This window comes from Lycium ferocissimum, chromosome 4 (genome assembly GCF_029784015.1).
Source record: "Lycium ferocissimum isolate CSIRO_LF1 chromosome 4, AGI_CSIRO_Lferr_CH_V1, whole genome shotgun sequence".
NCBI classification, from domain to species: Eukaryota; Viridiplantae; Streptophyta; class Magnoliopsida; order Solanales; family Solanaceae; genus Lycium; species Lycium ferocissimum.
The window spans coordinates 18,460,088-18,475,547 of NC_081345.1; the positions used below are offsets into that span (position 1 = coordinate 18,460,088).

At 36.5% G+C, this 15,460-nt stretch overlaps 1 protein-coding gene across 1 annotated transcript; it reads left to right on the forward strand.

Moving 5' to 3' along the window:
* Positions 1-10,879: 10,879 nt before the first annotated feature.
* Positions 10,880-14,341, forward strand: LOC132051682 (heat shock protein 83). The gene is made up of 3 exons (XM_059442855.1): positions 10,880-11,163; positions 12,156-12,436; positions 12,590-14,341. Exons 1-3 carry the CDS (start codon positions 10,884-10,886, stop codon positions 14,138-14,140), a joined length of 2,112 nt encoding a protein of 703 aa, XP_059298838.1. The 5' UTR covers positions 10,880-10,883; the 3' UTR covers positions 14,141-14,341.
* The last annotated feature ends 1,119 nt before the right edge of the window (positions 14,342-15,460 follow it).

Sequence of the window (15,460 nt, forward strand, 5' to 3'; positions counted from 1 at the left end):
TAAAATGAAAAATTCGCAAGGCAGAGGTTTAGGTTCACCAGTCAGAGTTTGCATCGAGCATAGTTTGCCTTATGCCTGAAGCAAACTCTGCTTTAAAGGAGAGTTTGAAGACAAACTATGCATGAGCAACTTTAGCTTGCAAAACTATGCCTGAGGCCTAACTTTGGCTTGCAAAACTCATTCAAAACTCTTCTTGTGTAGAGTTTTGTGCAAACTATGCCTGATAAATTTTTGCAAAACTATGCTCCGAGGCCTATTTGGCTTGCAAAACTCTGCCTGCAGGTAGAGTTTTGCATTCAAAATTCTGTCCGAGGCCTAACTTTTGCCCGAATAGGCTTAACTTTGCTATAAAAATCTGCCTTGCAAATTATTATTATTTTCACTGCTCGCATATTCGAACTCTAAAACCTCACTGTGGCAGTATTAGGCCACGACAAAAATAAAAGACAATCACTTTGCTGGACAAAAATTAAAGACCACCCCAAAATACGGGCATTCCTGCGAATTGCCTCTTGTGTTCTATCTTAGCCCATAGACCTTTTGAAGCTATGGACTACAACGGCCCATAAGACCAACTGAAGCTCCAATTTGAGACCCACCTTGAGTTCTTAAAGGTTGATTTGTACAAATATTTTTTGTCGGTATTTAAAAACTGTCCATGATCATTAATATTTTCAGAAATGATTCATTTCAGTTTAATCAAAAAATTACAAATTAAATTATTCTTAAGTTGAGCGGCACAGATAATAAAACGATGCGACCATCGTGCCAGGAAATAATGATAAATCAGCAGAATTTTATATTATATTTAACCTAACTATCTTATTTACTTACAAACTCTACCGAGTTATCATGATTTCTAGCTTTAACTCATGGTACCTCAATTAAATTTATTCCATTTACTCTATCGGATTGTCATGAATCTTGAATTTTCTCTCGTGGTAAGTATCTCATACAAACTTATTCTATTTACTATACCGAGTTGTCATGCTTTATAGTTTTTACTCATAATGCTTCATATAAAACATATAAAAATATACTTATAAACTGCAAGTATCCATGATGAATTAAACAACATACCAAAGAAATTAATCATGTAAAAAGGTAACATTAAAGCTACAACTTAAGCAAACAAAATAATTACGCTTCAGGGCTGTGGCAAGCAAATAACTTTTTTTTCCCCGGATTGCCCTTCATTTGGGGTGGTCTTAATTTTTGCCCTTCAAATTGGAGGTCTTTAAGTATTGCCCCTCGCCTAACATCCTGAGGTTGTGGGTTCGAACCTCAGCTCAGTTAAAAAAAAAAAAAAAAAAAATCACAAGACAGAATTGTACCAAGACGCGAGGCCGAAATTCGCTAAGTGTAATTTAAAGACCGCCATTTTGAGGGGTAAAAATTAAAGACCACCTCCAGCGAAGGGCAATCCTGCAAATTGCCCAGCAAATAATACAATTTCAATAGGATTTCATCACATATTCATCCCAATAGCCTAGAAGGGTTAAGCCTGTTTCAACTATGTGACTAGGAGTGTACAAAAAAAACCGACAAACCGCATCAAATCGAGAGAAAAAAATTCGATTAGTGATTTGGTTTGACTTGGTTTGGTATGAGGAAAAAAAACCCCGATCATAATTGGTTTGGTTTAGTTTTAACTTAAAAAGTCAAACCGAACCAAACTAACCCGACATTACATGTATACAATTTTTTTTTAAAATTATACATAAAAACATTTATTTGTAATATAATTTATAAATATTTCTTAAATTTTTTCATAGTTTTTGTCTTTTTACCATTATTTAAGCTTGGACTTAGAGTTTTGAATGGTCCATTAAGCTTTATAGCCTATAAATATTAGTAACTCAAATAAAGCCCAAATCAAAACCCAATCTATACTAATGCTAACAAAAGAAATTCAATGATAATATTAGGAATAACAATAATATTGGATATCAATTCTTAGTTTTGCATTGGTTTAGAGCGAAAATATGTAATTTAATTTAGTTTTTCTTTAATATTTAGTCATGTAATTAATACTTATTAGGTGTACTTATTTTAGATGACTAGTACCTTTAGATTTTGATCATTTTTATTATCGCTCTGCGATTTCATTATCTTTTTTTGTGAATATTTTAGTATAACGTCATCACTCATCTCACATTTTGTGTTATTTTCTTAAAAAACACCTTAATTAGATAGTAGATTCATGCACTAAATGATCAAGACGTAGCTTATATGTTTATGAAGAATTTAACTACTCAAAAACACGAGAAGCGAAAAAGTTCGAGAAACCCAAAGTTGAAAAGCAGAAACTTTATTGATTTAATTTGGTTTGTAAATTTAAACACCCAACACAATTGATTTGATTTGGTGTTTCAAAAATCCGACCCAACCCGGTCCACGTACAATCCGATATGTGACGATGTTTCCGTTCAGCAAAACAATTTGGTTCACAACTACGCGGGGCAAGACACTTTGATGAAGTATACATGCTTGTTCAAAGAATGAAGCATAATTTATATTCTTCACCCCAATGCGATCACACTTGAGATATTCGAAAATATCTCATATTCTGAATTGAAATATCCTAACCTTCTGCTACGCGAATTCGAATTATAATCAAGCCCATTACACTGAATCGGGTGAAAACAAAAAACATTATTAACTTTTATATGCTTAATTATTATTTTATTTTTCTATAATAACAATATTTAATTTTTTATTTAGGCAAGTTCAGAACGTGGTTTTTTTCTTTATAAAAAGAGCAAAATATCATGATATTTAAAAATTTAATAAGTTATAAAATTTAAAAATCTAGTAAATAAAACGTTTAATAAAGCCAATTGACATAATAGAGGAATCCGTATATATTCAGTTGGGTGGATTAAAAAAAGTAATTTACACAAATAACTATATTTTAATAGCTTCTAACAAGTTATAGCTACAAGTTCAAGATTTATAATTCGCATTTGTTTTGGTGTATTTCGATTGAATCTCACGTTTTGAAATACGGTGAAATCTTACAACATGTGTGGTTGTTGAGTAAAAAACGGTATATTTATGGCAATAAAAATCTTTTTCAAATTATATAGTAATTTGTATTAATGGTTCCATGATTCACGCAAACCTCGGCGAGAGGTTCCATTAAAATTAACGTTTGTCAATCAAAATCCTCTTGTTCAAAAGTTTTTTGAATTCAAAAAAAAACTGTAAAGATTCTCTTTTCCAAAAATACAGTAAAATTTTCTTTCATCTTTGAAATTTTTTCAACAATCTGATTCGAGCTAATACACTCTGTAATTCACGAATGAGTGATTTGACATTGTCGTAGTGAAGAACAATTGAAAAATTCGATTATCAACAAGGTAATTTTGATTTCATTCTATTTTTATTTTTATTTTAAATACACGGACATACAAAATCGGGTTGAGTAAACATAGGCTATATTTTTTGAACAAATTCTTCTTTTTCTTTTTAAATGGTAAGTCAAATTAAATCAACCATATTTCACGCATAACGGCTGATGTTTCAATAACAGCTCACGTCTTTCTCTCCCCCTATTATTCCATTCCAAATAGAAATACGCTGAAATATATTGAAATGCACATAATCAATGGAAAAAATAATTAAATATAAACATAAATACACTGAAACATATTGAAATACACATAATCAATGGCAAAAATAATGCATTGAAATATACTGAAAATTAAATATACTGTTTGTTAATACACAGAAATAAACTGAATATCTTGTAAAATATTTTATCAAACACTTGGCGGGTACGAAGTTTTCTGAACTCTTATCAATGGTGTTTCTACACCAACAAAATTCATTCTTGCTCCAGGTACGTACTTTCTGATATCATATTGCTATAATCAATGTTATTCTTCATCACTCATAAGATAAACAACACCACATGATCAGCAAACATAAGAAGAATTTTCCTCTTCTTTTGGCCCATTCATGGAGATTTAACATACGAATTGTTATGGCTGAGCTGTCACACCCCAACCTTGGGGGGTGTGGCCGGCACCCGGCACCCGAAGGGTCGAGCGAACCAACTGTGATATCTGAACTCTGTAACATGAATCATAGGCCGACAAGGCCGCTGAATAACAATTGTAAGAAGTATATCATGACAACCTCGAGCGAGAAAAGGCCCAACAACACATATATGCATAACTAGGACCGGACAAGGCCATAACCAAGAAAGACAACTAGTCGAGCGGCGGCAAGGCCAAAGGCAATACCGTCACCGACCGATAGTTTGTAAGCCCTTTCAAGAGCACTATGATCAACTAGTCGGGCCGGTCGTCCGACGTACCCATAGCCATACTCTCGCATATATATATATATATATATATATATATATATATATATATATATATATATATATATATATATATATATATATCCTATTTAATGACTCGACCGACGACCGGAGAATCGGAGTGCGAACATCCCCGTCGAACTTTGGTATCCCCTGCGAGAAAGGTCGCGATCCGTCTATCGTGCACGTGGCGGCACGATCACATAAGATGCGTCGATTACGAAATATGTACCGAATATGTGGGCGAAGTATAAACGCAACATACATAAGAGATAACGGATAACTTGGGAAAAGATGTGAAACGACACAAATCAATCCAGGCCACTGGTGAGCTATCGTAATCATGACATAAATGTAAATTCACGCCCGTAAAATCATTCCTCAATGCGGAGGCATATATCATATCATATAACAATAATAAATCCTGCCGGGGTGAGCTCATCATCATAACATCATCTCCGCCTAACCGGTGCTGGCGATGCGTTACGCCTACGTGCCTACCCGCCGCCCTGACACGGCTCGGTAAAGAAAGAAACATGCAGGTCCAGCGCGTGGGGTGCTTGCCGCCAACTATAGCGCGGCTCGTTAATGAAAATAAATACATATATATATAAGTGCAATGAAAGACCGACCTCGAAGAAATATCATGGAAAGAGTCGGGCGACTATCGTCGTTATCCTCCGACTATCATTATTCGCTACGTTTATCATTATTTGATCATTAGGCCAAAGTAAAAGTACAAGGAAACGTACGTGTCATGAATTATTCAACGAAGCTAAAGTCTCTTATGAAATATGATCGACACAACTTTTATCGGAAAGAGGTGCTAACGAGAGGTTCGTCACCTTGGAGCAATAGACAAGTAAGATAAGGATTAACACTAATTAAAGTACAATCAACTCAACTTTGATGTGAAGAAAATTACAACTAATATCATTCTTCATTTGATAAGCAAAGTAGGGATACGAAATGTGAAAGGTACTATTCAATACAAGCTATTCATGAGAAAAGGGTAAGCTTAACCATTTTGGGACATAATCGACCTGAAGTTGAACGGAGAGTCTTTTAATTGATAGCCAAAAGGAGATGTGGACCATAATTTGGTACAAGTCATAGATGAGTATGTAACACCCCATACCTTTAACCTAAGCTTTGACCATGATCCCATACTTAGAAAACCCGATAAAGAATGTGGGGTGAAATTTCCTGCTTGGGCTGTAAGATGGTGGTTTACGCCCGAACAAGGACCTTATTTCTAAGATACGTTCCGTATTTCAAAATATGGCCCGGTATTTCAAAACTACTGGAATTTAGGAAAATTTCCTTGATGAAAGTTGTAGGCGTTTTAAAATCCTTTTCCAACGGTATATTATGGGGTCAAACGAACATCCGTGCAAAGAGTTATGGCCATTTTATTGAAAAGATGCAATTACGCTTTTGTATTTCAAAATACGGCCCGTGTCTTTCAAAAATACGGCCCGGTATTTTCTTTGGACGTAAAATTCAATTTTTCATAACGGCATATATTCGTCCATATCGATTAAAAAATCATTATTTTTCATTCATCGAGCCACTTAGAACGACCTCCTACCCTCCATCATCACAACGCACAAGCCTACTCTAATTATTCCAACTCAATTCTAACATATACTCTAATAATATAAACAAGAAATCATCATTCCTAAACTAGGGTTTTCAAGAAAACCCATCTCAAGGTTCAAGATTCAAGATTTTGGAAATGTTTCTTCAAAGTTCAACTCTTAATTCGAAGTTTTGGAGCATTACCGGTATGTAGAGTTACTATCTCGTATGGAAACGTCATTTTCTTCCCACGCTCATAAGCCATAAATTATGATTCTCTACTAAAACTATGGTTTCTATACCATGCTCATGATAACCCTAGGTCCATATCCGATTATATTATGTATGAATTGTTATAATTCCATCGTTGAGTTCTTAATATTTCTTTATGATTATTGAGAATGCGTCGTAATCGTGAAAAACCCATATCTTGTATTCCGACGGGTTATTGCGTACATGTTTTCAAATAAAAATGCTTATTTCATGAATATCCTACATGTCTACAAGTTTTCATGCAATTGTATTATATAAATCATCTTCGTATTATGACTCAAGATACATACGTGCACCAAATATGCTTATTTCGTGAACCATGTTTACAAGTTATTTCAAGAAACCACGTTTACAAGTTATTTTGTAAAATCATGATTACAAGTCAAGTACAAGTTAATTCACGAAAATTATGGGCTTCTTAGCTAATTATATCATGTTCTGTTTTGGGGAGTTGCGAATTACCGAGAAGGCTCGGATAGTCTGAATCTACGTGCCAAGTAAGATATGATCGCTCACTTCGCTTAGACAATTCCCTTAATTTTACCTTAATGGATCCATCGTGCACGTTACCACCTTATACCCCGCAAGGTATGGGGCTCATTGGTCGGCCCGAGGTACCCGGACTGCGTACCACGCGTGGTGATATTATATTGTCGATTGAAATGCCTCATGCCTACCATGTTTTACTCATGCTTTATATTTATATATGTATTCATGTTCATGCTCATAACCGTGTTTCGGCTTCACGTTCGGTTTTTTTTATCTTTATCACTTTACGTCCTATGTTATTTCGTTCGGTTGTTTTACATACCCGGTACATTCAAAGTGCGTGTCCCCTTTGCCGGGGGGAGCCTGCGTTTCACGATACGTAGTAATCGTACACGGTGACGACACATACGCTCGATGGGACGGCGTTCGTATCGGGTTATTGGTGAGCCCATCTCGATTCGGGGTTTAGTCGAAACTTTTATTTTATGATTAGTTATGATCTAAGGTATCTTTGAGGGAGGACTTATTCCCAATTATGTTTTCCAAATGGATCACGATAGTAGGTTTTACTAGACCAGACAAGTCGGTTATGTTATGTCGGACTTTCGGAGTCGTATAGCCATTTTAGCTCGTTACGTTATTTCCGTACTCATGTTTAAACAAGTATTTTTATTAAGTATTATGACTTATTACGTTTTATAAAGGCTCATCATGCATTCACGTTATATTCGCTCGTAATAGCATGCCCTCGATGATTGACAAGCCATGTGGTTAGCTCGGTCGCGTACGATGAAGGCACGAATGCGTGTTTAGCGCCAGGCAATGGTTCGGGCGTGACGGAGGTATGTGTCGGCTCAATTATCATGAACCGCGATCGATCCGAAGTTAGCGGAACAACTTTTCAATGAAAGGTCATTTTGAAATCTAGTCATGCCACAAAGAGAATAGAAAGCCACATACGCAAGTCGATTGGAGTTATACACATTTCCATAAGCTTCGAACACTTTATAACCGACTTCACAAGATACGAACAATTCGAGATCAACATATGCTTGATAAAAATCTTCATTTAGGCATTTTATCGAGCAATTCGTAGGCACGATTTTGTAAGCTCTTTTGTAGTGTAGCTTCTTGTAAAACACTACAAAAAAAAAAAAACTACTTTTATACTCCTCCTTACTACCATGATTCTATCCATACCATCATAACTCCAAACAATACAACAAACCCAGCAAATAGCTCAACAATTTAGCCATGTCCATGGAAGCTTCAAGTTTTAACCATAATTTATTCATATGGGATTTTCCCTCCATTTTCTTAGGCTTAATTACTTGTAAGGCTCAAAGAGATGAAGGTAAGGTTAAATCATACCTCAAAAGTTGAATATACGCTGCAACTTAAGTTATTTCAAGACGAAGCTTTCTTCCGAAAATCGAAACAGCGAGAAATCTACGATTCTATGATTGTCATGTGATTCCTTATGTTGTAAGCACTTGATTTGCCTTTGAACTTAGTTGTGATTGATGGAGAATAAATTTGGGAGAGTATAAGGGCTATTCTAGGGTTTAATATTGATGAAAATGAGGGCCTAAAACGTTGGGGACTTTATTTATATCACTTAAGTTAGCTCCATGCATTGCCACCTGGCGGTTGCACCGCTTGGACGGAAAGGCAGATTTCTCTACTCGGACGTCGTATTGACAAACGGTAAAATCCAATGGAAACTAGATTCGTAGACCTTAGATTTGGTAGGTGGATCACCCCGTAACTCCAAGTAAATTGAGAGAAAATCTCCGAGACATCTGACCCAAATTTCAGTGAAATTTACAAACTTAACTTGCGACGCTCTTTGTCGACTTTCGTATTACAACTCGTTTGACTTCCAAACTTAACAAGAGACCATTATACAATTCAAATACTTTATATCATTACTTGCTTAGCATGTGGAGCACTCCTAATCTCACCCAAAAGTACAAGTTATCATATTCCCAACTTGCCGACTTTTGACGAAACTTCTAAATCTTCTTTGATTATCTACCCTCCAAATCTTCCGCCACTTAATAATATTATTTATAGACTCTTGTAACCAGTTTTATTAATAAAATAAATCCCTTTTATCCTCAACATAATTTCTTTTTGAACTTACGTCGACTAACTCATGATGCGACTTTAACGTGCGAAAATTTGAGGTGTAACATAAGCTTCGGCCATTGGCTGGAGATCCTCCACTGCTTTCCTTGTTGCCACTTCCTCCACACCAACAACAATCACGACAACCACGTTTCTCTCTCCAAATTACTCCATTCCAAACTTTTAGAAATACTTCCAAATACATAAAAATATACAATGGAATACAATGAAATATGGTTGATTGTTTAAGAAATATAAAATTGTAGTATGCGTATATACAATGGAATACGATGAAATATATCGAAGCTGTTTCATAAATTAGAAATACATTGAAATACAGCGAAATATCTTTTGAAACAGTACACTGAAATATACTGAAACATTTTATCAAACACTTGGTGGGCATGAAGCTCCATAACTCTCATCGGAGGTGGAGTATGCGTTGGATTCATCTCGGAGGGCGGTAGAATAGCGCGGGTTATCGGTGAGAGAAGGGAATTAGCAATATTTTACAAAATCATCATCGCCTCTTTCAAGCCACCGATTATACTCACCGGGCACCGGCCTGCTTCCACCGACTGCGGCAGCATTCAATGCTCAGGCGGAAGCATTAAAAAAAGATATGTAATAACAATGAAGAAATTGCACGGATTGCCCTTCAAAAGGAGCTGAACTTTAATTTTTGCATTTCAAATGCCAAATAAGCTGTTTATAATACTCCCTCTGTTAAAACAGATCTGGGAGTGAGATAGGTAACTGAGAGAGAGAAAGAGAAGGGTGAGAGAGATAAAGAGAGGGGTGAGATCTCATGAACCGTGTATTTAGGGATAGAATAGCTAATGGACCGTTTATTTAGGAGATGAGGAAACACAATAATTGAAATAAAGTTGGGTAGCTATGAAATGTAATTTTAGAATAATATAGCTGCAAAAATTAAATATTAAATAAGGTAGTTATTATTCATAATTAAGTCTTAGGGGTAGCTATGACAAGTAAATTTTCCTAAAAAAAAATTGATCGTCTGAACGACATTCGATAAAAAAGAAAGAAGAATAATTACATTTTTGGACCCTTCAAAAGAATAATAGCCAGCATATGTGAAAGTTTGTATATTAAGTATAACTAAAGGCTTAAAGCATATGCAACCCCTGAACTTATTTTTTTTTTCATTTTGGCCTTTCATATTTAAGTATTGTTCTATTGAGCACTGCTCCGTCTAGTGTGTCATCGCATAAACACAATCTGACTTACATAGTATTCTATCTTCAATGTAGCAACATGCTAATATATATATATATTTTAGTTTAATTATGCCATTTTTTTTGTCTAAGATTAGCAATAAAGCTCTTAATTAAGCTGACAGTGAAAGAGCAGAACCAGCAAAAACCGACACATCCATGACCTAAAGAATAGCTTACTACATGTCTAAAATATTACTTTACCTTCATGATCACAATTTATTTTTTGCTTCTAATAAAAATCAGATTTAGAGGGTTTGATAGACACACTTGAGAACGCGAGTTCGGAAGATTGATATGAGCAATGACTTAGTTGAGTCTTAAAATGAAAAAAAGGGACAAGTTTAGAGGGTTGCATATGCATTAAGCCAAATATAAATATAAATATACATACCATATATACAAATTTTATACACATAAAACATAATATACATAATCAGTATATAGGTTTTATGTATATATATTTAGCTAGCGTGTAATTAATTTCGGTCCACTACCGGTTCAGTGAAGATTCCAGATGTATTATTAAGTGGACTACAAAGACCTTTTTGCCCACACTAATTAGCACGAAAAAACCCGGTCCATTACCGGTTCAACAATTAGAAAATCGAAAAATAGAGAAGACTCCAGAAGCAAGACTTCCCGTCCTACTTCAACGCTAAATAGAAGGACCTAGAATCTCCCATGCATTCATATATAAACGCACCACTCCCATCATCTCGCACATCAAAATCGCAACTCACAAGTCTCTCTCAATTTCTCAATCAGCGCTTTTTTGCATTTCTCATCTAACTTCGTGTTCATTCTCAGCGTTTTTTTGAATTTCTCGAGCTTGAGTATCAATGGCGGATGTACAGATGGCTGAAGCAGAGACATTTGCATTTCAAGCTGAGATAAATCAGCTATTGAGTTTAATCATTAATACATTCTACAGCAACAAGGAGATATTCCTTAGGGAACTGATTAGCAATTCATCTGATGCATTGGATAAGATACGGTTCGAGAGCTTGACGGATAAGAGTAAACTTGATGCTCAGCCTGAACTCTTCATTAGGATTGTTCCTGATAAGGCCAATAAGACTCTTTCCATCATTGATAGCGGTGTCGGCATGACTAAAGCAGGTAGTTTCACTTGCTTCTGATGATTTTTAGAATTGTTTTACTCTCTTACTTTCTAGAGGTTTATCAGCTTGCTATCCGTGAAGTTTTCGCTGTAATTGCATTTGTTCTATATGTAGATTTACGTGACAAAAAATACGGTAATGCATGGATAAATATGTAATGTTCGCGTGTAATTATCTCTGTCGGCGATATCGTTCACTATAATTAAAAAAAAAAAAAAAAAAAAAAAAAAAAAAGGGGGAAGGGGGTGGGGGAATTAATGACGGATAAATTATGTAGTTAAACAGCAGAATCCGTCGCTAATCCTATTAAGGAAAGGATTGTCAAAAAAATCGTAGCTAAAATTTTGTTAGCTACGAGCAATTTAGAGACGAACTTCATAGTTAATTCCAGTTTTTTTCCTTTAGTGCTTGTGTTTCAATTTGATTTAACTTGTATAGATTGAGAGTGTATGACTGTTTTCTACACTATCGTGTGTTATAATGGTTATAATTAGCTATTGTACTGTTGAAGTTACTAAATTAGGCTTCTCATGGACGTCATTAAACTATTTAAAATCGTTTCAATACTATATATTTCCTGATTTTGGTGGTCCTTTTTTTGACTCTTGATTGGTGCATTTGAATTCTGAGCCTAATTTTTTGGTTCTGCAATGAAGGACAACTACAAACAGATACTCCTACAGGATTTAGAGTTAGTAGGCTGTGAGTAGATGTGGTTCATTAATCATTATAAACATGTATGCATATTATTAAGATTCTCTTGCATATGTATATCTAGTCTGTAAAAATTGGATAGGTTTGATCTATAGTCATTGGGCCTTCTAAATCGACCTTATTCATCGAGTTGTTCCAAAGGATCAAAACGATCAGTTATTGTTGTTGTTGTTATTGTTGAATGTTGGTAGGGTGGTTGTCTCAATAGGCTTTTGAGATTCTAGGATTCAGGGGAAAGTTGTACTGATACCTCTGTTTTTCTCTATGGTTGCGCAGATTTAGTTAACAATCTAGGTACAATTGCAAGGTCCGGCACAAAGGAGTTTATGGAAGCTTTACAGGCTGGGGCTGATGTGAGCATGATTGGCCAATTTGGTGTGGGTTTCTACTCTGCGTACCTGGTAGCAGAGAAGGTTATTGTAACCACCAAACACAACGATGATGAGCAATATGTCTGGGAATCACAAGCTGGTGGTTCATTCACTGTTACAAGGGATGTTAATGGAGAGCAATTAGGTAGAGGAACTAAAATCACTCTCTTCCTCAAGGAAGACCAGGTAATTTCATATTTCAAGTATATGCATTTTTGTGCAAGCAATCAATAATAAGCTGCACTCAGTATTGTACCAAATCAACAAGTTACTTTCATTTGATGTGTATACATGTGCAAAGTAATTTCATTTGTAATTAACTGGCATTTATATTTGCAGCTGGAGTACTTGGAGGAAAGGAGAATCAAAGACCTTGTGAAGAAGCACTCTGAATTCATTAGCTATCCAATTTACCTCTGGACTGAGAAGACAACTGAAAAGGAAATCAGCGATGATGAAGATGATGAACCCAAGAAAGAACAAGAGGGTGATATTGAGGAAGTGGACGAGGATAAAGAAAAGGAGAAAGGTAAGAAGAAGAAAATCAAGGAGGTCTCTCATGAGTGGCAACTCATTAACAAGCAGAAACCTATCTGGTTGCGCAAACCAGAAGAAATCACAAAGGAGGAATATGCCTCTTTCTACAAGAGCTTGACTAATGACTGGGAGGATCATCTGGCAGTCAAGCACTTCTCTGTTGAGGGGCAACTTGAATTCAAGGCAATTCTCTTTGTACCTAAGAGGGCACCATTTGATCTATTTGATACCCGCAAGAAGATGAACAACATCAAGCTTTACGTTAGGAGGGTGTTCATCATGGACAACTGTGAGGAACTTATGCCCGAGTATCTTGGATTCGTGAAGGGTGTTGTTGACTCTGATGATTTGCCCCTTAACATCTCCCGTGAGATGCTGCAGCAGAACAAGATTCTCAAGGTCATTAGGAAGAACCTCGTGAAGAAATGCATTGAGATGTTCAATGAGATTGCTGAGAACAAGGAGGATTACAACAAATTCTATGAGGCTTTCTCAAAGAACTTGAAGCTGGGCATTCATGAAGATAGCCAGAACAGAGCTAAGTTGGCTGACCTTCTTCGATACCACTCCACCAAGAGTGGTGATGAGCTGACAAGTCTGAAAGATTACGTGACCAGGATGAAAGAGGGTCAGAAAGACATCTACTACATCACTGGAGAGAGCAAGAAGGCCGTGGAGAACTCACCGTTCTTGGAACGCCTAAAGAAGAAAGGATATGAAGTGCTCTTCATGGTTGATGCCATTGATGAATATGCAGTTGGGCAACTGAAGGAATATGATGGCAAGAAACTAGTTTCTGCTACAAAGGAGGGGTTGAAGCTTGATGATGAAAGTGAGGAAGAGAAGAAGAAAAAAGAAGAGAAAAAGAAGTCTTTTGAGAGCCTTTGCAAGGTCATCAAAGACATCCTTGGAGACAAAGTTGAGAAGGTTGTCGTCTCTGATAGGATTGTTGATTCTCCTTGTTGCTTAGTGACTGGCGAGTATGGTTGGACGGCCAACATGGAAAGGATCATGAAGGCTCAAGCTCTGAGAGACAGCAGCATGGGCGCTTACATGTCTAGCAAGAAGACAATGGAAATCAACCCTGATAATGGAATTATGGAGGAGTTGAGGAAGAGAGCTGAAGCTGACAAGAATGACAAGTCAGTGAAGGATCTTGTGTTGTTGCTCTTTGAGACAGCTCTGCTGACGTCTGGTTTTAGTCTTGATGACCCCAATACTTTTGCTGCAAGAATTCACAGAATGTTAAAATTGGGTTTGAGTATTGAGGAAGAAGAGGAAGCTGGTGAGGATGCAGATATGCCTGCTCTAGAGGAAACTGGCGAAGAAAGCAAGATGGAGGAAGTGGACTAAGCACTGTTGCGTCATCTGAAGGTGTTCATATGGAGATTGCAGATGCCTTAAACAGATTGTTCTTTTTTCTTTCTCCCTCTTTACTGTTTTGTTCCTTTTCCTGACTTTGTTCTTCCAAGTTAGCTGAGTTCTGTTGTGTTAGGAGCTATATGCCCCTTTTTAGGATCGTACAAATTAATGGAGTGTCGTTCTGTTTTGTGATATGTTAATTCCTTCTTTAGATAATTGCTTTTACTCTCCTCTATCTTGTCGTTCTTTTTGTACTCGCTTATCTTTCATCGCTAGAATATCACATGTAGATGGGACTTTTGGTTAATAAATTTAGGACTCAATCCCTACTTGGTTTTGACAACTCCTTATGCGTTAAATGTTTGAATCTGTCGCTTGACAGATGGATATATGAAGGGTAGATTTGATCTCCGCTGACCTGAATGTGACTAACAATATAACATCGTCGCCAAATGTAGTAAAATGAATCCCTGCGAAATTTGGTTGCCAGACATCACATCAATACGCTGAAATCATCTTGACCTGGCAATAAATGCTCTCCCAACTGTCTGAGTTGGGAACAGTTCAAATGTCTTGATTTTGTTTTACAACATCCCTTCCTGTTACCCAGATATCCCTCATCTGATCATAACTCTATGCTTGCAAAGCAATAGGATTTGGTGAAACTTAGGCGTCACAGTCTCAGAGAAATAGCATCAGATTTTATTCTCTGTGGAAACAATGAAGCTTTGTCGTTTTTAACTTTCGGTTTTGCCCAAGTCTCTCGAAGTTGCAGGGTAACGTGCCTTTGTATCCTTTCGACAGAAATTTATAGTGGACTGAGCAGCACAGAGTGCAGGAGGTTGTTCAATTCCGTATTAACAGTTCTATTTGTTTTATAGTAGGAATTCGATGATGTACTATATATTTTAGTCAGACATGAAGACAGCTAACGTATAGCCCCTAAGATTAGTCCCCAAACCTTTCGACAGAGTAGGTTTTGGGGATTTCTTAATGGTCCGAAATGCTGTCGAGGTCTTGCACATATGCCTCAATGGTATTTCATTGAGCCCTTCATTTGCGCACTTTTGATTCTTCTGCATACGTCGAGAACTAAAATCAGATAGCAGCGAGAATCAAGCAAACGATACTGAAGAGCAAATGAGTTCATTACAGCAGGATAAGTTTGGTCCTTTGATCCTTTGTACGATTGTGAGGTGTCTCGCGCACTCTGATTCAGAAAATGCGACTGGAGTCACAAATTTTAGATTTCATTCGATTGAGTTGACAGCCCCAAGTTATTTGGGACTAAGACATAGTTATTTGGGATTA

Bases quoted from the DNA above. Each gene is read 5' to 3' on its own strand.
- LOC132051682 (XM_059442855.1), top strand. From the start codon at position 10,884: ATGGCGGATGTACAGATGGCTGAAGCAGAGACATTTGCATTTCAAGCT. The intron at 11,164-12,155 runs GTAGTTTCACTT...ATGGTTGCGCAG, and splicing joins TGTCGGCATGACTAAAGCAG to ATTTAGTTAACAATCTAGGT. The intron at 12,437-12,589 runs GTAATTTCATAT...TTATATTTGCAG, and splicing joins TCTTCCTCAAGGAAGACCAG to CTGGAGTACTTGGAGGAAAG.